At 44.5% G+C, this 23,543-nt stretch overlaps 1 protein-coding gene and 1 non-coding gene across 5 annotated transcripts in view; both read right to left on the reverse strand.

Annotated features, from left to right (window-relative positions):
• Window positions 1-551: 551 nt before the first annotated feature.
• The window catches only part of LOC139056247 (uncharacterized), a 42,089-nt gene continuing 19,097 nt past the window's right edge, over window positions 552-23,543 (reverse strand). For 3 of the 4 annotated variants that reach the window (XM_070534313.1, XM_070534315.1, XM_070534314.1), the window contains 5 exons: window positions 16,601-16,721; window positions 13,640-13,682; window positions 12,706-12,811; window positions 10,926-10,994; window positions 552-3,746 (listed from right to left, as the gene is read on the reverse strand). In XM_070534313.1, coding sequence (XP_070390414.1) covers window positions 3,714-3,746; window positions 10,926-10,994; window positions 12,706-12,811; window positions 13,640-13,682; window positions 16,601-16,721 — 372 coding nt within the window. In that variant the 3' untranslated portion in view covers window positions 552-3,713. The remainder of the gene's footprint in view (window positions 3,747-10,925; window positions 10,995-12,705; window positions 12,812-13,639; window positions 13,683-16,600; window positions 16,722-23,543) is intronic. The other variant, XM_070534316.1, reaches the window with a different exon arrangement.
• Window positions 8,414-8,488, reverse strand: TRNAS-GGA (transfer RNA serine (anticodon GGA)). Its single transcript has one exon. It is a non-coding gene; the product is annotated as a tRNA-Ser (tRNA).

Here is a 23,543-nt window from a genome sequence, read left to right on the forward strand (position 1 = left end):
ATGGGAGTTTTGTGAAGGAATTAAAGGCATTTTAGTTTAGGTGCGGCAAGCACGTAGCGAAATGCTTGGTGGCACGGGTCCCGCGCTTACGCAGCACCAGACGGAACGCCGCAGGCCGAAATGTCGAACGCCGGCGATCAAGGCTCAAGGGAACTCGTCCGTCCGTGAGCTGCCACCCGAGCAGGCGTCGCACCTGCTCGGAGCGAACGCCGGCGTCCGACACGGTGGCCTCCGGTATTCCGTCTGCTGCTGCATAGGCGCGGCGTACCGCCACGAAGCATTTCGCCGCGGGCTCGCCGCACGTGGTCCAATCCACGGCACACGGCCACCGCTGAATCGACCAAGTCACGCGCACACGTGGTCCAATGGTGAATGAACCCGTCACCGCCCGTCTTCATTTTCTCCTTTCGCTGATCACAGAGCCCCTCGTTGCAAAGCTTTTATACAATCGTCCTATCGAAAATGCTAGTTACCGGAAGTGCCTCCGAGGCCAGCAAACGCCTTCGAGAGCAGTTGCTACTTGCTGAAAGGAAAAATGCACGAGACACACATTGACAGCAAAAGAAAATTTATTAAACACCAAATGTAAGAAATATATGTTCACTTTCGGGCCCAAAAGAAAGCAAATTTCTGCCCCAGTAAAATAATTGTCTTGATTTTAAAAAAGAATACTGTACATAGTAAGCATGCATGCCAGTTACTAGTATTCTGCATGTCCTAACACAATGAAATTAGCAAATGAAAGAAATGCTAAGAAATCTTATCTCGTTTCATACTGAACTGTAACTACATAGCCATGTGTTTGAACTGTTACTTTGCACTGACACTCCACACTTTTGCACAGACTATATATTGAGCTTGCTTGACTAACAGTAAAACTCCATTTGGGCCTAGTTGGTACATAATTCTGAACTTAAACTTACAGCACAAACACCTAAGACGGACCACAAAAGGCAGATACGGCACACACTGGCGCTAACTGACAACTTCTTTATTTCTTTGTCATCGATGCATATATAAACCCTAGGCCACACAACCGCACAGACTACATTACAGAGATCTACCAAATTACCGCATAAGCAAACGTAGGAAGTCAAATTCAGATGGGTGCAGGGACAAAGATATGTCACTAATGCAATTATCGCCTTGCCTTTTTATGTGGTAGGCCTCTAAGGCAAGCTGCGCATGCTCATTCTTGCTTTTGCCAAGAATCGACGTCCTATCAAGTCGTGTCTCACAATTGTTGTAAGGGTTTGCATGCGCAACAAGGTGCACTCCTCTACCTACATTCTTGTTTACTTTTTTGCGCATGTTTCCTGCATGGTCCCTAAAATACATAAGGTCATCTATCAACTCAAGGGAGTTTCTTGCAGGCATAGTGTTCCCTTGGCTTTTTCTTCGCCGAACAAGCTTTTAAAGCTATGCTCACGCACCTGCGGAGAGAGCAGAGAAGGAGGCCAAATTCGGCATAGTGCTTCATACATGTCGCGCGCTGTCGGCGTGGTTTACACCATTCCACTCTCATGTGGTAAGATATAGCTTGGCTAGATAGGGCATTGTGTCAATGAGCTACTCAAGGAACATGCACAAAAAGTAAACAAAAAATGTAGATAGAGCAGCGCACCTTGGTGCGTATATAAACTCTTGCAACAATTGTGAGGCACAACTTGACGGAACGTCGATTCTAGGCAAAAGCAAGAATGAGCATGCGCGGCTTACCATAGAGGCCTCCCACATAAAAAGGCAAGGCGATAATTGCATCAGTGAGATATCTTTGTCCCTGGACCCATCTGAATTTGACTTCCTACGTTTGCTTATGTGATAATTTGGCAGATCTCTGTAATGTAATCTGAGTGCCTGCACGGTTGTGTGGTCTAGGGTTTATATTGCATCGACGACGGAGAAATAAAGTTGTTAGCCTCGATGTGTCGTATGTTCCTTTTGTGGTCCGTCTTAGGTGTTTGTGCTGTAAGTTTAAGTTGCTTGACTAAGCCATTCTAAATTAACAGTGGCTTGTATAATGAGGCTGATCAGTGGTATTTTGCATGGACTAGCACACAAATATGATAAATGTCAAAGTACTAAATTAAGAAATTGGGACTCAACACACAAACAAGCTACATAATTTAGTGTAGTTATTGGGCTGTATTTCCGAGCAGGCTATTAAATATAAACCGTATTTACAAACCAGAACCCACCTGCTGATTATGAGACGTGCCGTAGCGAGTAACCCCGGATTAATTTGGACAACCTGGGGTTCTTTAACATGCACCTAAACCTAAGTACACAGGTGCTTTTGCATTTCACTCCCACTGAAATGCAGTTTTGTTTACGACTAGATTTGCGAAAGTTCTGAACAGGATTCCCCCTATATTTTTACAGTGGGCACTCTTTAAATGGAGCCTCAAGGGGCCGGGGAAATTGGTTCCATTTACCAGGCATTCTATTTAGTGCGAGACATTGCAGAGAGCCAACCGACCATCAGGATGTTGTCCTGTTTAAGCGGCAGTTTCGCTTAAGCGATTTTTGTTTATGAAGGTTCCACTGCAGTCCTTAATAGTGGATGAGTTGTGTTCTGCATGGACACTTTAGCATGGCTACCATGTTTAGTTGAATATTGTGCAAGCAGCGACATTTCACTGTACCCAGTGCAATATATAAAGCCAGCATTGTAACATGCTGCAAATGCAGCCACAAACAAGTAACTCCCCTATCATACCCAATAACAGCATCTTTAGACGAGATTAGTACTGCTTTCTCATGTTTAAGTGCCTTGTTTTCAGAAATCAAATCCTCCTGATCACATTGGTTTCCAATTGTGTCATTCCCCGCGCTGAGGTCATTTGAGATTGCATTTAATTGCACTTCAGATAGCATATTGGTCTTATTTAAAAAGCACATGGCATCACAGTCACCACCTAGATATAGAATTTGAGCTGCAACGCAGTAGCAGACATTCTGAGGTAGATGCCTAACTATTCTTTTGAATTGGGATGCATACTCAAAACACTGCTATGCAATTGCAGACAGGGCTGGTAGTGTAGCAACCAGGACAGATTTAACGGACATACAGGAGCAAAATTGTGTGAGCTTTGAATAAATATTCTCTCTGAGGAACCATGCTGTCCAGTTATAAAATGAGGATCGAAATAAAGTAGTTGGATAGCAAACCTGCATTTCATTAAGTAAATAAAATACTGTTCATGCTACCTTCCAGGGTGCACACTACATTCTCTTTCTTTGAATGTGAATTTGTTACCTTGCCATGGGTTGCCAAATGTATGGGTGTATTGTTGGTCGAGGGTGGATATAGGTCTCAGGCTAGAGGAAATATTTCGACAAGGAGACTTGCCAGGTTGAACAACGAGTGTCTCAGGCTGGAGCCATTTGGTTCCCTTGCAATGATGTTGGCTCCAGCTTGAGACTTTTTTTGTTGGACAACTGCTGACAATTAATGTCGGCATCTTTTCATTTACCCTCGTCTTATTCAACCCATTGCTCCACGCAGGAGCTCAGTTTCTTTAAGAATAAAAATATTAATGAGCTCAAAGGCTTTGTGCATGGCTGCGTCCCCAAGTGCAAAAATTCGTTTTCAATGAATGACAGAGTTGGTACCTTTCTTGAGCATTCAATAAGAAGAACCAAAATTAAGCTAACAGACTGGTTATGACGACAAGTAAACATGAATTGATGTGGAGTGCCATTTCTTCATTTCACACCAGGCTTGGGGCCAGCCGGACTTCTTCCTAAAATTGAGAAAATTTTTCTAATTAATTACATATTAAGAGTAATCTCTTCATAACCTAAAAATTTTAAAAAATGGTTATTTGGTTATTCATATTTAGTTAGGAACAGCGCGAAGAACACTGACGAAGTAAGGGCGTATACAGTAATGACACATAGTGCTGGTTGACTACAGATTTAATATTAGAACAGACAAACAGTTAAGTACTTTGGAATGCTTCCTAAAAGCCATAAAAAACCAAAGCAGGAAGCAGTTGTACGAAATAATGTATGTGCATGAAAAATGCACTTGATCATCGGTTTGCAGATATGTGTGCCATTTACTTGTCAGTTAACAATATGTGTTACACTGAAACATTTCTCCTACAATTTGGCAATTCTGTGGGCACTGATTATTGCTTGGGTCAGTTGGTTGCTGTTGTTACTGCTATTAGTGTATGGTGAAGTGTAATGTAAATGGGGAAGTGCTACTGACAACTACGAACATTGGCAAATTTTGCTGCACCAGGATAATGCACGCATTGTCCTGCTGCAGCAAAACTTTCCAGTAAACTTTCACAGTTCTCTGTAGTACTTTCCCATCTGTCGCGCCTCACACTGTTTCATCTATAGCGCTTCACCATACTATAATATGCGCCACCAACTGACACAAAATTCTACCCTTCTGAAGTTCCTACTGCTACTTCGCACTCGTCACATTCAGGCTGCCAGCCGTACTAAGCCCAATGTAGTATAACTGCATGGACTGGCAGCTCCTGTCATGGATTTACTCTGGTGTAATGGCACCACAGAAGCAAACGAAGACAAAGACATGCAGGACACAAGTGCTTAACCTCAACTCTGGCTTTAATAAGAAAACAGACATATACAACACGTAGTGACACGAAGTGACGTTATTAATTCAAAAACAAATTCTTCGTGCAATTTAATTGAGAATGACTGATGCATTTGTCCTTTTCACGCTAATCTGCCAAAGCTTAATTATCTTATGTACATTTGCTCATAATTTCTGGCAACGAGTTTCGAAGAACACTGGAACGAACCACTCTATTTTGCAGTGTATCACAATGTGCGGATGAGAGTTGTTGCACACAAACGTCATTAGCCTCAATCTCAAATTATTACAATGCGTGTCTATGCAATGCAAGCATGACTGGATAGGAATGGCAGACTGTACATAACCTCCGTTGCGCAGTGCAACGCTTGCAAATTGTGCTGCACGCAACAAACAAATTAGTTTGTTTTCCTGGCTTCAGTCTTTTTTTCTCATCACAGCAAATCTCTCTTCACATGTTTCATACAAAAAAAAAAATGTTTGCCCGTAGGGACCAGCTACACAATTACTCACGAAAATCCCAAATGCATACCAAACAACTGCAACCACTTCTTTACTTCATCATCTCATTCATTATATTCCCTAGTCATGCCTGATTTAGTTGCGCAAATCCTTTTTCTCAGGCCCTTGTTAGGAGAGTTTTGTGCTGCAACAAAAGGCAGAAGCCAAAAAAAGGAAGAGGTTGGTTGTGGCTTGAAGCACAATATGCATCTAGTGAGCTAGGCCGCAAGTGTTGCATAGTCTGCTGCCATCACAAGGCCGTGCCTACATTGGACAGATGGGATGCTCTATTAATGTGAAATCAGGGAGATTGAGGCAGTATGAGTCATCTGTGTGAAACAACCCTCCCTCACACAATGGTAAATGCTGCAAAGAATGTGACCGCGGTCCTGTGTTCCACAAAACTTGCGTTGTAGCGAGATATTATGACCTGACAACATGCAACGTAATTGTGGTTTGCAACATTTAAAAAGAATGATAAATGTATCAGTTATCCATTAGTTGCACTGCATAAAGAATTTCTTTTAACAGATACCATCACATAATGTCTCCACCTGTTATTAAATATTGCGTTGCCTTATTTTAAAGCTTGAAGTGAGATCCGGCGCTTGTGTCATGCGTACATATCTTTCTTCGTTTACTTTTTGTGGTGCCAATACACCAGAATTTGTATAACCAAATGGCCACACTGCTTTTGTCACGTTATAGTGATGCTTGCAAAGCCTCGCAAACAGCAGCCTATTTGCTCAAAACGTGCTTTTGTACATATGCTTTTCCAAAAAGAAAAGCTGCGAAAAGGTAACAGAATCAACAGCAGTAGGTTAAATCCACTGCAATGCTTTACTTTTCTGCCTTTATTATTCGTTACACCTAAGTGGATCAGCCAGAGTGTGAATGTTACAGAAATGCACCAAATAAGTTGTTGAAATTATGCAAAAATGTTAACGCAACTAAGCATAGATTTATGTGCAATAATAGACACCACTCAGTTTCTTTCCTTCTGACACAAACGTAGTATATCTTATTTTTTTGGCATGAAGAAAAGCATATGTAGACCAGGCAATATTTGAATGAGAGCCTTCACGATTAAGCACCACTATGTGACCATTAGGGTACATACACTGTAAATAGTACAGATGATGTCCCGAATATCACAAGTGCAACATGTTAGCGAAAGCAGCAACCATTAACCCCGAAACTAACCAAATCCCACAAAAAAATGGCTGTGGCTTAGCTAAGGTTAAACCCAGGATGCGAAGCATACTAGCCTTTATTTTAGTTGTTGAACCACTGTTTAGCCTGGTGAACTGCTGTTGCTTGGCTATATTTGGTTTGGCTAGACGAAGAAACAACTCATGCAGGCGAGCGCACGAGCTGAGACCCGGCTATGTAGCTACGCGGCCGCAAGCGAGCGCACGAGTTGAGCCTCCGCGTTTGCAGCTGTTATGACGTCATATGGTAGCTACGCGGCCACGCGCGGCGCAGCAAGGAAGAGCATGGTTGTGCGGCTAGTATGCTTCGCATAATAAAAAAGAGATGTATGTGTCAGTGCAGCACCTGTATTCTGAAGTTACAGGAAAGTGGCATGCTTGTTAACAAACCTACAACCAAGGCACATTTGTATGTGGCCAACCCCTGCCTCTTTATGTGCTTTCGTGCCTTTGACAAGGTGTTACTAGATATTTATTTGCTTGTCTGTTGCAAAAACACATCAATTATCAGGTCCGTGCACAGTGCACCATGCCATTTATCTATGTGGACTCACTTTGAGTCCTTAGCACTGCTCTCGCCTGTTCAGAACTAACAATCGCAAAAAGACTTGTTCTACTTAAATCTACATGCCTGAACATGTGGGTTCTGCAGTTGAAATAAGGTAATTATAAGTAAAACGAATGACATGTTCTGATGAACTTTGTTTTCATAATCTAATTGCTTATTTGGACACATAACCAGTCAGATCATTCGCACTAACACAAGAAAACAAATTCAACACACTGGTTTATACTGGTCGGTGCTCTTTTGACTTTAGTACACACTGAACCAACGACAGGCAGTGAGAAATACCGACAACCACTAACTTCCAGATGGCATTATTGGTCACATGTGCACATGATATAGCTACAAAAACCCAAAGGAAAGTAAACAAAGAAAAAACTACATTTTAACAGAAAAAGAACAAGCCAAAACAAATTTCTTCTGGTAGCTAAGTCACAATCAAGGTGCAAATGCCAGCTATAGTTCGGCAAGCACACATTTAGTTATTTTGCTCAGTCGCTCAATATCACAATTTCTTGTTTGACAGCAACACTGACGGGACATCTGTGCATATCTTTATTGCAAATGCCATTTTTGCTTGCCCCCAAATCCTTTTGTGGTTATTCATTTAGTACCTGCTTCGCCTGTACTGGCGTTGCAGGGGGATATACATTATGTGTAATGTAACTTACAGTCAAATCAAGCAAACAAAGCAGGGAGGGAATTATCTTTGAAAACTATGCAATCATTTGCAGGCGGAAAAACATTGCAGTCCCTTTGGTCCAAGGAAAAAACAATGTGAGGCATCACCACTAAGGAAATTAATAAACCTGTTCAGTGTAACCTCTTCCTTGTGAGGTATGATGATAGCCTGATATGAATTTCCCTATCTCTACATGTTTGGAACAGTACATGCTAAGAAATAACTTTAACTGAAGAGATTTCCTAGTCTTTTCAATCCTGCCATTGCAGCTTACCCTTACTCTCAGTAATACAAAGCCATTTAGTACGACTTCAAATTTTGAATTTGAGAGTCAGCGAATAAAGATATGGTTTTACGGTGTGTCACATAGGTAGTATGAAGCAAACCCAGCCTTGCTTTTTTGTCCACTCTGCCCTCTTTGATACTGTCACACGCAGTGGGACGACACTATCATGAAAAGTGCTGGCAGTGGAGGTGAATGCTATGTCTGTCTCTCATTTCAATGCATCTCTGAAACTACAGATTATGCAACCCCCAGTACTAAACACGTGGGAAGACTGTGCACACAATACCACGCCATATCAGCACATCTAGTCTTTCCACACGCAGCAGATCACCTCTAGAACAGGGTGTGCAGGCTGCAGACGTGCTCAGCTGCGCTAGAAATGAAGACACACATGGACTGGGACCCTCTGAGGGCCCCCTTAAAAGCTCAGTTTGTCATATTTTGTTTCTGCAATAGGCTAGTGCAAAGAGTGAATTTGCTTCATTCCTGAATAACGGGAAAATCAGACATCCACCCATTCGTAGCAATTGCTACAAAGGAAACTCATACAGATTCCTCGAAAGAAAAGCCTCATAGTTGAAGAAAAATTCGTCCTGGTCCGGGACTCGAACCCGGGACCACCGCCTTTCCGGGGCAGCCGCTCTACCATCTGAGCTAACCAGGCGGCTAGCAGATGGCAGGGCGAAGTCGAATTTGTCGACAACACAAAGCAAAGGCAAGAGTTTCATGTAGTAGTTCTGCGGAAACCCGCAAGGTGGAGAGAAGTAATGAATAAAGGGAAAATCAGACATCCACCCGTTCGTAGCAATTGCTACAAAGGAAACCCATACGGATTCCTCAAAAGAAAGGCCTCATAGTTGAAGAAAAATCTGCCCTGGTCCGGGACTCGAACCCGGGACCACCGTTTTTCCGGGGCAGCCGCTCTACCATCTGAGCTAACCAGACGGCTAGCAGATGGCAGGGCGAAGTCGAATTTGTCAACAACACAAAGCAAAGGCAAGAGTTTGACGTAGTAGTTCTGCGGAAACCCACAAGGTGGAGAGACGTAATGAATAAAGGGAAAATCCTGGTTAGCTCAGATGGTAGACCGGCTGCCCCGGAAAGGCGGTGGTCCCGAGTTCGAGTCCGGGACCAGGACGAATTTTTCTTCAACTATGAGGCCTTTCTTTCGAGGAATCCGTATGGGTTTCCTTTGTAGCAATTGCTACGAACGGGTGGATGTCCGATTTTCCCTGTGCTTCAAATGTGCTTCATCCAAAGTATGTTATCGCGACCATGCTGCTCTGTCGCACCTAGGCTCCCTGCGCTTGAGCGGAAGTTGTATTTTCTTCTATACGTTTGTTCAGGCTGTCATTAAACAGTTGGTAGTTTGGCACTTCACTGTCTTCCTTTCTTCTATCCCTTTTCAAGAAATGTATTTTGCGCCACAAAGTATACCTAGGAAATATAAGCACCAACTTGCCCAAGAAGTCCTTTTGGAACATCTACACAGGGTGTTTTGACTAATGTCATACCAAGTGAGCACACTACAAACCTTGCGTGCATCGTTTTCATGACTCTTTCGATGACCATATTTCGTTTTCAGTGACTTTATCAACTAAGTATCTAGCGGCAGCTTGAACATAGGCACTCATGAGAACTCGCACCAGGCTTGGTCGAATATGTCCAGCACTGCATCACTGAGTAGTGAACCATGCTGTAAGAGTTGGCAACTAAATTGCCACCTTGAGATTGAAACTTTTCAACCTTACAATCAAGGCTTCAATTGCCCAGCCAGCAAGCTGCAGCAAATGTGTGAACTATAGTCATCTGATGTCACATTCTATGTCATAGCGATAGCAGCTGATCTCTCTAGTGGTGGCCCTCAAGGCCAACAGGCATCCCTTTCTGTGCACGTGCTTGTGTAGGACTAGGCAGATGGTGCCAGTTTGTTCTTCAGCATTAACACTATGTTCACGCTGTATCGGGAACACATTTTCTTACTCAGTGCAACAGCCCTTGAACCTACATAATTGCCACCAAGAGTCCTTTGTCCACCAACCTTTCCTTTGCCATGTCATTTGCTTCTGCCTTGATGTCATGGAGCAACTTCAGCTAGCTGAAGCATTGATGTTGTTTGAGTACCCACACAGCCTTGCAGTTTTCCAACCTGAACGTTGCTTCATTAAAAGCTGACATGATTTGGTCTCAGCAGACAGATCAGAGTTAAAAAACACTCATAAACTTCTTTCAAAGTCATTCTAACCTCGTCAATAATCCCGGGCCTTTTGATGTGTTATTCAGCATTGTCCAAAGCAAGTTGGCTCTTAAAAATCAAATAACTTTGTGAGGGCAGCTACTGGGCTACCTGTCTCTTCAGCGAGCCTGAAATGTCTCCCAGCCATCAAAGCAAGAGCGCAAAAAAACGACAATGAAAAGTGTGGCAGACAAAATGTTCATGTAAATCCATATGTTTATCAACTGTTACACCAACTGAAAAAGATAGTGGCTTCCCAGTACAGTCTTGATGTACGTAGTTGTTTCGGTCACGAACAAACAGCCAGTTGCCCAGTCCTGCACAAGCACAGTGTAACGATGCTTATGGATTAAAATTTGTTGTGTGTGCATGTGGTGCAGTGTACCACATTTCATTTTCCTGAGGCTGCAGCACACTGGGAAGACTGGTTGCTACTTCAATAGGAAGCCCTTACAGTATTGCAGCCCTTTGTTCAGATCTTGCTGCAGATTGTATCATATGCGAATGCAAACTGCTTTGCAGGACACGTCAGTTCAGTTCAAGCAACTAGACCGAGTAACCCAAGAAATACTTCATGCCTCCAAAACGTTTTAATACAGTCCCTAGTTTAGTACAGGTTTTCGCCTGATGTTTTGGCTTCTATGGTATAATGCTGTGTATAAGGCTTGCTAGGTACTAGTGGTTTGATGTGCACATTCTCTTGTGTTGCTATAATTACAACTTGTAACAAAGATTTTCCTTCCTCACAAACGTTTGGACACAGTGCCTGTGAGTTCATCTTTTAACCTGTTTTTCATTGGATCTGTGCATTTACATGGAACGTAAACTACAAAATATCAGTACTGAGAATCGCAAAAGAACACACCTGCGTAACGATTCTGCCGAGATCGTTGGAGTGGTCAGTCACAGGATGCAACACCGGTAGAAAGGCATCCTGAGGTAAAGCAAAATAACAATCGTTGTAAGATGCGGATCAAAAATTTTATTCTGTGATGCTTTTGGCATGTATACTAATTACTACATTTGTATGTCAAATAGTTTTGCATAATAGCTGAGCAAGGTTAACGTCTCGCCCTGTGACTGTCAGCCAGTGCTACTCATGGCAATGGTGACAAATATGGCACATCCTTTCAAATGGAACTTTTGTGCATTACATGAATTGAACTTAGGTTCACATAATACATGACACCTGTGGTTAGAAGGATGTGTTGCATGCCACACCAACGCCACAAGTGGCACTGCCTAACACTTCCAGGGCCAGACTTAGTACATAAACAATACAAATGTGCAACAAAGTGAACAGGTGGATAGCTGCTGCTATAACTCAAAGATTGCATGCATCATGCAGATGTGAATGCAGCTCCCATCAGGATAGAGTTGTCCTTTGGTGCACTTCATTTCTCTTCCTCTTTTGTCTTCATTGCATGCTGGTGCCATATGGTAATAATGAACAAAAATTAAGCACCTCAGTTCCCATTCTTGTTTTGCTACATGCTGTAAAGTCATCCAAATGCGCTTAAGACTCTTAAGGATGTACTTTAGCCATTTTGTCTTGACAATATTGGTACCGAGCATAATGCATCATGCAAGAAACTTGCATATACCGGGCACCGCTATAGACACTGCGACCTCTGCAGTTTCTCCACAATCTGGCATAATGTGCTCAAGCTGCCTGTAAACACTGGAGGGTGTCTATGATACATTAAGAAGCTCAGCAAACATGAGAAGGGCCTAAAATGAAGGTCAGAGAAGCAAAGCAAATTTTTAACCATTCCTCTCTATGTTGCTATGAATGTGAAGGTGCCAGCAAATGATGTATTTGAACTGTGTTTTTAATGGTGCAATACTAGAGAGCACATTTTTGCAATAATAATGTGACAGAGAAGAATGACAGAAACTAACTTAATGAATATTTTTCTAAACTTGCACGAGGGTTTCGTCATTATGCTGATGCACACACCTGCATATCTCTACTGTGAAGTCTTGTTTCGGTTTCCTATTTTATTTTCACATAGTAATTTACATCATACACTTCTCCTGAAATACATCACGTTAGGCTCCTTCAGTATTTTTTTTTCTTACTGGAACACACATGCCTATACAGGGCACACACTCAAATACATGCAAAGCTGCCACGGGACTGGCCATTTGAGGTCGACATGTTTGTACAGCGCAAAAGACGAGGACTGAAGGAAGAACACAACACAGGTGCTGTCACACACACACTCAAGGCACTCTGCGGGATTCTCAGGCTTTTTTCATGCTCCTACAAACACGTTATGTAGCACATATTGAGCCACAGAAAGCTGTACTGGAAAATGTTCACGTTGCACTACAATTTTATAATTGAGACTTTTTATCTAATTATAATATCTGAGTTGATTATTTGATTAAGAATAATTAGGTAATTAGGCAAAATGCAGAAAATCTAAGTATTTCCAAGAGACAGGAAACAACATTACCTAGGTTCTGTGCAGCTAGGTGGCATATGCATATTTTTTTAAGTTTTCTAAAGTTACGTGGGATAATCTGCATACGTCCCATGGAACAGGTGTCACACCAATCACTCTAAGTGATGCCGCTAAACTAGCCATTGCACTTAAAACATATAGGGTAATAAAAGTAAACTCTAGGTAAGAGCATACCAAGACCTCTATTGCTGAAAAGGGAAACTGATGGGAGGCGACTGATCTCCGGTTATGAAGCTGCTTCATCCTCACAGCTGGCAACGAAACGGCCGCAACCACAGTCCTGAAATAAAAGAGAAAAAGTTGACATTACAATGATCACATAGAACACGAAAAAGCTGGTCGCCAGTTTATCTTGGAGAGCATCTGCTGCTACATTAGGTTTTGTATATTGGTCAGCTTATTGCTAAACTAAGCTTGCCAAAATTTTATACCTTAATGGCTTTGCTCTTTACAAACTAAAACCTTTGCCTAACTCATACACTTATGCACTACTTAAGCTATGAGATGTTTACTGATCCCTTACAATGAATGGCTTCTAAGACAAATTATTTCACACAAAAGGATGCATAACTTATGAGTGTTACTGACATTGAATACCAAGGCATTACCTTTTTATAATAGACGATGGCAGACTTCAAGCACATTTTTCTCACAGATACAGGTTGCTCGGTCTGCCTTTCTTTTTTCACCAGCAGTAGAAATTTTGTTGTTAATATTAGTGCAATATAGGATGATGCTATGATGTGTGATATGATCCTGAGTTGAAAAGCGCCACTTTTTTGTGTGAATTTGGCACCTAGAATTCAAAACTCAATATCTGTGCCCAATACCCAACGGCACAGCAGCAAAGTAATTAAACATTAAACAAGTCCAGGTATCCAGTGCACAGCGCCAGCTGTTGAATAACACTGCACTAGCATCGACTGTATAGATGTAGCGTAGTATGTGCACGGCAGGCGTAGTGGCGGCCTCCAGCAAAGAACACAGCCATGGAGCGACGCGCCCGTATGAGCCATCGCCGGCAATTCTATCGCGTAAATTGATATATCTCGTCACGGCACAGGCGTCGTTTTCTGTCCGCCGAGGCGCCGGCGCCACTGGTACTCACCTGCTCCGGCCGCCGAGGTTCAAGTGACGGCGTATCCAGTAATCTGAATCAAAGAAGGACACTGTTACCGCCAAGCAGTACGCTAACTATAAACTATAAAGCGTTTCTTATACTCTGACCGGCAGTTCATGCGGCGTTGACCCGTAGTGCCGTTGGAAGCTCACCACACGCTTTTAATACCACAAACGCGCCGCCGACATTTCACGCCCGTAGATCAAAGTCGACGGGCGCAGGCTCTACATGCTACACGCCGCAGTCGCACACTCCCTGCACAATCAGCGGCGTGGGCGCGAAGAGACACAGACGATAGCACGGAGCGTACTGGCAAATCTGCACAATGCGCGCTTAGTGAGCGACCTACTGCACACAATCGCACGAGCTAGGGGACTGGCGCCGCGTACGCGCCAGCTAGCAGATACCGCGCACAAAGAAGCGCCGCCGGTTCTCGCTCAAATGATCGCTGTACAAACACTCACACACGCGCACCGCAGTAAACCCTTAACGAGCCGCCGCATTTTCAGGCGGCGGTTAGGCAGCGAAGCTTAGCTCACCTTGCACTGCACATAACTATTATGGTAGTGGCTTGCGCTTCGGGGAGCATGTCGAATGTTCACATCCACCCTATTAAAGACGCGGCACAGTCCCTCGTCATGTAAAATTCTAATGTTTAAGTACACTCGCTTGACCCTAAACACTCAAGTCACCTCGATTACGACAAAGCTCGAAGAAACACAGAGATCGTGCAAGATGGTTCTAGACGGCCAACTGTCGCGCCATGTTGTACTGAGACCTTCAATAAGTCATATCAGCGCGTCTCTTCACTTAGAACATATGCACACTCATAGAACGTGTAATAATCGTTCGAAGTCACTTACCGTGGAGTCTCGGGGGTTCAATGCTGTGAGAAACAACAACCACGGTAGAAGAATGCGCCGCCGCTGACAATGGCTGCCCCTTTGCGGCTTTCAACGTACGCGCGCGCGCTCCGAAGGCTTGTGCTCCTCCGCGCGTAGTTCCGACCGTTCCGACACACAGCGCCAAGGCGCGGCTACTCCGAACAGAAAAACAGCGCCGACACACATTGCGCGGGATATTTCGAATGTGACTGCAGAAATAATCCTACTGAAATTGTCGCTGCGGCTGCCTGCCTTGTTGGTCACGGCTGAGTTATTCTTTTCTATATTTGGCTTGTCTCAGATATGGGTGTATTTCAGCACTCCCACTTTCCCGTACGCCACCGTTATTCCTTGAAAACCCCCATTTTACAACCGCAATGGCCCTTCAAATGGGGCCGGGGGTATAATAATGGTTCTAGCTTATTTTACTTCTTCTCGTGGGAGTACTCATTTTAGGCTAGAGGGGAAAAATGGCATATCAACTGTTAAAACGCCCATATGGGCTCATTTGTGTTTACAGTGTAGAGACACCAGCAGTCTAGAGGCACTACGTAATTAAGGACTACAGAACGCTTACGTAAAAAGCTTGAAAAATATTGCTACATGCGTGTGGTATTTGTTTGTGTGAATGAGGTACGTGGGCGCCATCACTCCAGAAAAGAGAAGGAAGAACGAACTGGGCTCGCGCTGTGAATCTAAACGGTCAGCGCTGCAACCATTGTTGTAAATATAATCTGTAAATAGTTTCTCGTCTTACTGACTCGTCCTTCGCGTAAGAATATATACAGAGGTTCTACAGCTACCTTAATTCTACACAAGAAAAGCAGGGAGATACCTATAGAGAAATGGGTCAAACAGGGAGACACAATTTCTCCAAAGCTATTCACTGCGTGCTTAGAAGAATTCAAGCTATTAAACTGGGAAGGCTTAGGAGTAAATATCGACGGCAAATATCTCAGCAACCTTCGGTTTGCCGATGACATTGTTCTATTCAACAACAATGCAGACGAGTTACAACAAATGATTGGAGACCTTAACAGAGAGAGTGTAAGGGTGGGGTTGAATATTAATATGCAGAAGATGACGATAATGATAAATTGCCGGGCAAAGGAACAAGAGATCAGGATCGCCAGTCGGCCACTAGAGACTGTGAAGGAGTACGTTTACCTAGGTCAATTAATCACAGGGAACCCTGATCATGAGAAGGAAATTTACAGAAGAATAAAAATAGGTTGGATCGCATACGGCAGACATTGCCAGCTCCCGACTGGAAGCTTACCATAATTATTGAAAAGTAAGGTGTGCAATCAGTGCATTTTGCCAGTGCATATGGGGCAGAGACTTGAGAGCGAGTTAAGGACCACGCAAGGAGCGATCGAACGAAGATTGCTAGGCATAACGTTAAGAGAGAAAGAGAGTGGTTTGGATCAGAGAGCGAACGGGTATAGACGATATTCTAATTGACATCAAGAGGAAAAAATGTAGCTGGGCAGGTCATGTAATGCGCCGGTTAGATAACCGTTGGACCATTAGGGTTACAGAATGGGTACCAAGAGAAGGAAAACGCAATCGAGGGCGACAAAACACTAAGTGGAGCGATGAAATTAGGAAATTCGCGGGCGCTAGTTGGAATCGGTTGGCGCAGGTCAGGGGTAAATGGAGATCGCAGGGAGAGGCCTTCGTCCTGCAGTGGACATAAAACATGATGATGATGATGATGATGATGGAGGTGGTGGGCCCCCCCCGAAAAAAAATCCTGGGTACGTGCCTGACCCTGGTATTATATTTATTTCGAAATACTGCAGGCAGCAATGCTGCCCTAGCAGGAGAGGTTTACATCAAGTGCAGTGACAAAGATTTCACAAAGGAATCTACATTTGCACAATCAACAACAGACGCTGGCAGACATTTCCACTCTTCAATTTTGAGCGGAAAAAAAAAAGAAAACGCGTTACCCACAAGGATAATCAGCACCAGATCAGTGACTGCATTTATAATATTGTGTTGCACTTCTGTTGCACATTCAAGTTCTATGGAATCATAGATATTCAAATGCATCTCTTACATGATGGTACAGTGGTTGCCGGCAAACCTATTGGGTCCACGGCCGCGGAAAAATGTCCAAATTTGTGCGGATCCTCTACAGTGATGAGGAGGTGCTTTTCATGCACCATCATCACTTTCAACTGCAAAAGGAATATTGCAAGATGCCGTAAGTAAATGCCCATCTTAGCAATATCTAACACACGTGAGCATATTAAAGAATATAATGAAATAACCAAAAATTACGGCTATTTCATTTCTGAACTAAATACGGTGGTCGCGGAAGCTGACGCTCCGAAGCATTGCAGGAACAATGAAAAGAACCACGAAGGGGTGTGCGAGTAGCACGCGTTTGTCGATACTCCAGTGCACCTACATCCCGGCGCTACAATAAAAATATGCAGTGGCTCGTCGGAATGACTCACGCGGTAGACACTCCGTTGAGCCAGCGTGCATACGTCTATTAGCGGTGAGAATTTGGGGTGGCGCCCTCTCGCGTGGGACGTCACGGCCAGGACGCCACGCACGCTCGTTCCCTTCGTGTGTGCTTGGGGTATGGGTGGCTCGAACCGTGCTCATTGAAGGAGATGTCGGCTTCTTTCTGCTGCCATGCCTGAACCACAGTTTCTTCTTCAAAAGCGCGTGAGTCGGGAAAATTTGCGGCTTGAATATTGCAAGCTGTGTAGCGTTGAAGGGGTCTACTGATATTACACTGCATATATGCGCCGCGTCTGTCCATCAATTTTACGTAAAAAGAATGTCTGCAAATTCTACACGCTACAAATTCTGCAATTCTACAAGTTGTGTACGATGCTTCGCTAAACACTTAACGTTCGCGTAGTATTTCGCTATGAAAGACATTGCATTTTACATGGCGAAAAATCTTGGTAATTGGCGTCAACATATGTTATCCGTGTTAGAAAGGCACTGCCCAGTGAAGCTGTCATCATGATTCTTATTACTCTGGTGAGTCGTTCTATTCAAATATGGCCATTTATTAATCCGTAAAAGAAGAGTTATACGCGCGCATTTCTTACGGAGTTTGCTGCTACTTTCACACCTCTCTGAAACAGGCCTCCAATAAACGAATCGCTCGTGGCTGCTAACACGACGGCGCGTCATGTAGAGTATTTGCATAGTTAACTCACAAATGCCATAGTAGCAATCACGTGAGAGAAAAATTTCGTGGTTAAGATTGCGAGCCAATCAATTGCAAGCGATGAAATGTTTCACGGTGGCTCTCAGTTGCCTTTATCGACAATATGGCACGCCCCTCACGCAACAGTAGCAACTGACTGTCGGTAGGGCGAGGCACGTATTGTTCGCGGAACCCATCAGTTCACTATAACTTCGAACTGAAACCATGAGCCATTTTTTACAACGACAATTGGAATGCCTAAAGTATTATCGAGGTACTGCAGCGCAGCTTAGATTGCCTATAAAAGGAAAATTCAAGCACCTTCTGCCTCACCATGTCTCGATCGAGCGTGTATAATTATACAAACGGAGAACTATTCACTTGGTCGGTACATGAAAGAAAACCTGACAAACCTTCATAAAGGAAGCACCACAAGCGCCCTACATATTTCCCTTGATTTTTGACCTCCTACCGGGGAATTATGATACTGTGAAGAAGAAGACGCGCCTCGCGGTACAGCCGCATCGCCAACGCGCGGCTCGGCTCGGCTCGGCTCGCGCTGTGGATTGCTGGCGTCTTTTTGGACAGTGCTTCGGGCTGTCTCGCCGTTCCCGGTCGCTGTGACTTTGCATTAGGAGCCGCCAATAAACCTCTTCTCAATACCTTCAATATGTTCCATCGTACTAATGACTGACGCTTCGACTTCTTTCAGGCTGCAGCCATACGGTATAAAAAGGCATATTTCACTAAAAATTTGGGCCGAGCAGCCTGTGTTAGTTCACCAAACAGATTCGTCATGTACTTATATTCCTCAAGCAACAAGCACCAGTAAATTCCTCAACTGAGTTGAACGTCTAGCACGGAAAAGGGTATATATTATACTGGTACACTTCTTTTCGTATTCTGCACATAGCTGTAAGCCTTCATTAGCTTTACTTCAAATTACCGCCGCTTAACACGTGAAGAACCACCTGATTTTGAGAAGCAGTTAAAGAAGCAAGTGGTGCTTGCCGAGCGTTTCTGTGAAGAAATGCGAAAATTCGATAATACACCATGAAGCACTCGTCATGGGCAAACCTGTTTCAGCGGATTAGAATCAAGGTAACTGTTGCAGAAGTCAAATAAAGCCAGCATTTGTGACGTACTTTTTGCACCGCGGCATGTATGATATCATAGCTGGATTCTTATGTGCTGCGTTCTTGCGGTTGCCGATCCTTGCGTGAAAACCCCGCAATGGGCTGGTCTGCGCTCCTTCGGCTGGTACTGTAGCGTTGCCTTTGAGAGCTGCATTGTCGTCTAAGAAGTAAGCTCTTTGAATAAATTTTCGTGAATGAAGACGGTGTAAAATTATATTTGAATCGACTGCCATAAGTATACAAGCAGAGAAAACGAGGACGAACAAACGAAAATACTGCAGAAAGCGCCCGGACACCGCCCGAACTGTAAGCAGACGACAGGCGCGAGTCCGTGCCCTGACGTCACACTCGCGGCGCTCGCGGCGCCCCTGTAGTACAGTGGCTAGAATAGGGGAAGTGTGCGCATGGCGCCGCCTCTCGCGTGGGCTTCTCGGATGTTCCGCTCAGGTGGCGCTCGCATTCGCTTACACGTCGCTCGGAGGCGGCGGTCTGCTGTAGGCACTGTGGCATTCCAGTCGCGGTACTGAGGCAGCTTGGTGTTCTACACTCCTTTTTTTTTTTAGATTAGCTGCAGTCATAATGAAGCCATATCTGAGGCAGCTACGATCGCATGGCCTCCGCACTTCGCTTTGCGCTGTTGCAAAAGCCGGTCCAAAATGCATCTACAGCTGCCTATTCCGTGCATGCGTCTGGTGGCGATGATTCTACAGCGGAGGCCACGCGATCGCAGTTTCACATGTTTACTAGACTAAACACAGAGCGTATTAGTGCCGAGATCTGCGTTTATCCATTCGACAAGCGACGCTGATCTGTTGAACGGCGCCATGTTTGACCTATATCCGAAACTAATTTATCACGACCGCGGCATTAGCTCCTAAATAATACTGCGAAAATGACCTTATTGTAACTGCCTTCGTGCCCTCCTGCTGATCTTGCTCCTCATTAACCCGTGAGGTCTGAGTTAGTTAATCGGTTCACCTTGTGAGATGATCTGCATTACTGGAGATTCAATATTGCTGGCATGCTGGTGTTGACTACTAATTCCTAACAAACAGGCACCATAGCACTGTGTATGAAAATAAAAAATAACTGAGATCCACACAAGCTTCTTAATTTTTATCGGTTTTATTCAGCAAGTGAAGATTAGGCAAAGTGAGCATCCGCATTGTTATGTTGGTTATGTAGTGCGGCGCATCTTCAGATATTTCTTTTTTTCTCGCGTTGATATTCTTTCTTTGTTCAAAGACTTGATGTAAAAGTGAAGTCGTGTCAAGATAAAAAACTTCACTATATTGCTTGACAGTGCTTCTTTGTGGGCATCACAACCAATGGAAGGCACGTGTTGCATACAATGCAAAATATCGGTGGCGCTATCTCTTTGGACTTTCTTCCAACTGAACCACATTGTGAAGCTATCCTCCAAAGCTTCCACGAATGAAAAAAGTTGTCTTGAGGGATACAGAAGCCCTCGTTTATCACAAAACTGGGTGAAAGATGGGAGAGCTTCATATGAATTTTCAACCGATGTCAACAGCTGCTCAAAGCAGTCCCGACATTTCGTTGTTAGTATTTTCCGTCGGGCCACATAGCCAGCCAAATAAAATACCAGCCTTGCATCACTATGCTTCTCCGGATAAGGATGATCAGTGCACAAGGATGATGTTTCAAGCACGCTGGAGGCTTCGTCACAATTCTTCCTGCACCAATCAAGTTGTCCACTTGGTCGGCCAGCTGCCTCAGCTGGTCCGACAAATGACACGATTGCGCCACCTGAGCAGTTGCCTGTGTCTAGAGCTTTTACTAAATTATTGAAGCTGAGACATTTAACAGCAGTAAGGAACTGTGCTGAGGTTGGATGATCATTACATCCCGAAAACTGGCGAATTATGCCAAACAACTTCTCTATGGGATCCTGGCTCAGGCGGGAAGTTAGCAAATATAACGGTAAGCTACCTTTAACGGTTCTTCGCTGAGAATGTGCTTTCCCCACCGGCTGGACGGAAGACGGACATTCTTATAGTGATGTGGGTCTTCATTGTCGGAAGGCACAGGTAGATCAAGGTGATCAACGTCGTTTTGCGAAGGTGGTTGCAGCGGCCCATCCTTTCGACGCCTTTTTGATGGCACTGGGGGATTCAAGCTTGACCTCTCTTTAGGCTTTCTTTTCTTCGGAACTGCCTTGGAGAGGTACTTTGGTACATTTGGAAATATCGTCGGTACGGCGCCCGGCAGAAGAAGTGGCCTGCTTCGGTCCAAGAGCACTGTTTGGCCGTCAATGGAGTGTTCAAAGTGTCGTGAGATGAACTACTGATCGAAATGCAGCTCACATACGGCTGCGTTGCATTCAAGCGGCTTGTCTGCTCTCGGTATGTTCCTTTGCCACTTCTGAAACACAGCGTCTTCCTTCGGGACTTCGAACAATGAAAACTTGTTCTTGCATGACTTGTAACCAGTCGTGCATCCGGGCACAAAACAATGGCTTTGACGGCGGCTCATTGTGCGTCATTCGCACAAACTTCGACGAAAATGTTAGCAAGCAGACTGAAAAAACTCCGACAACACGTGTAGGAAACTCGCAGTCACCCGCTGTAAAAGCGCTCAACTCGACGACGACGTGTAAACAGGATCGAGCGCCATCTGGTGGTGGCATCGCTAGGCAGCGTCAGCGACTCCCATAGTGGCCGCTCGGGGATAATCACACTTCCCCTTTTAGCCACTGTACCTGTAGTTCGTTCTAATAGACATCCGCACGTCAAGTTTCATCCTAGATGCCAGCGCTCGTTTCTCCCCTGGCGGAACGATTTCACCTCCAACGGGTGTATAAGTTCCACCGCTTCCCTTCAAGGTCGTGCCCGCGTTCAGTTCGCGCGGCATGCGAAACGTATCGTGTTTGCGACGGCGCCTTCGGATAACTGGAAATTATTATTGCATTGTTAACTGTCACGACAGCAATGTAAACACAAGATGGTTGATGCCACCAGTAAAATTCTGCCGGTTTACAAGGAAATGGTACGAAAAAAAGCAGACGACAGACATGGATTACTGCGGTGCGCCAAACGAAGTAAACAACTGGCAAACGAAGCGAGCTCGTTCATTGATCACTCGTGAGTGTATGACGGTTTTTGTATGTAACCCACATTAATTTCATGATTACTCGGTATATAATCCTTTTATTCATATAAACACTTTCAATCGTTCGACCAGCACTTGCCCTGTCTTCTTTCTCGTGTTTCGTTTGCGTGCGCGCTGCCGAAGAACGGAAACCACTTCTGTTTCATGCGCTAGCAGTGGACGAAATTCACGCGTGCCGAGAAAGTGAAAAGGTGCACGATGCATTGAACATGACCGGAGTTCATTCCTGCATCGCCACTGCATCGAGCGATCAAGTTGCTGGACGATACACGCTCACGTCTTGGTCGCGCCGGCATTGCTGAAGCAGAAATGATTACTAATGCTTTCAACTTCGTCTCTTGAGCGCTGTTTAAACATGGCCAAGCTATTTACATTGCTGCTTCGATTCTATATTATAGGGGACGTACTAGTTAAAGTTGTGTGCGCATGTCGTACTTTTGCTATGCGGCGATATATTTTGTTTTTCCGCACAGTGTCGATGGAAGTCCGTTGTCGCCATCAGAGACAACACGGATTTGTGGCAAACATTTTGCGGGAAACTGCAAAATGACTTTAGCTAACACGCATCGTATGGGCCGACGATTTTTCCGGTGGCACATACGATGTCATTTCCAATTACCTGCTCAGCGTCACTTACATGGCTAAGCAAAGGCTGCCCTTTCGCCGCATTGCAGCCATGAATATAATCGTCAAGCATACCGATATTCTTGAAGGCAAATAGAAGCGTGTTCATCATCCTTCTAATGAAACGTCTACGGCCACAGACGTAGGCACACACCGTGCGCGGTACGAAACAGTGCCCAAACACGGGCAGTGCAAGAGGCAATTAAGGCGGTGCGAACGAGAGGTGAGGGAGGCGTACACCCGATAGTTGAATCTTGCCCCACATGCGGCGCTCTCACGCCGGCGCGGCAGCGCCGCTCGGTGGTGCCATTCTTGTCTATTGCCGCTGGGTTTTCGCAGGTGCGTGTGCGATTCACATGTTTACAACGAAGGAAGCGCAGTATGCCGACAAGCTGCATTGTGGTGCGTTGCGCCGAAAGTCACAAGGGGCTGAAGCTTTCGTTTTCGCTGGTTGTCCGTTCATGAAAGCCGTCACAAGTAATGGGCTGACGTGGTAAAAGGCGAAAGTTGGATTCCGTCCAGCTCATCGAACATGCGCTAAACGTTTCGTAACAGTTAAGCTTCTGCGTTATTTTGCGTGGCATGCATTCGCCAACAAGTTGCTAGGTTCATTATTAGCTTCTTGTTCAAATTTCTTACTCCACTGAGGGAAGTTTGAATAGGACTAGCTTTCCACGTACGTGCAGCGAACATAACTTCGCATTATTAGCCGTGTATATATAGAACAGATTCACATACACAGTCTGCGTAACCATTACACTGTGAATATCACAACTGCGCCCAAACGTTTTCCAAATGTGAAATAAGATGTGCATAGTTGGACAATCACGCAAACACGAATAAAAGCGTGATTTTTTCGACGCTTTAAACGTAGGAGCAGGAGACACGTTGTATGATTGATCCCACGTCTGACTCGTCCCAACAACCACCCGAAC

The sequence above is a fragment of the Dermacentor albipictus genome, chromosome 2 (genome assembly GCF_038994185.2).
Source record: "Dermacentor albipictus isolate Rhodes 1998 colony chromosome 2, USDA_Dalb.pri_finalv2, whole genome shotgun sequence".
Taxonomy (NCBI): Eukaryota; Metazoa; Arthropoda; class Arachnida; order Ixodida; family Ixodidae; genus Dermacentor; species Dermacentor albipictus.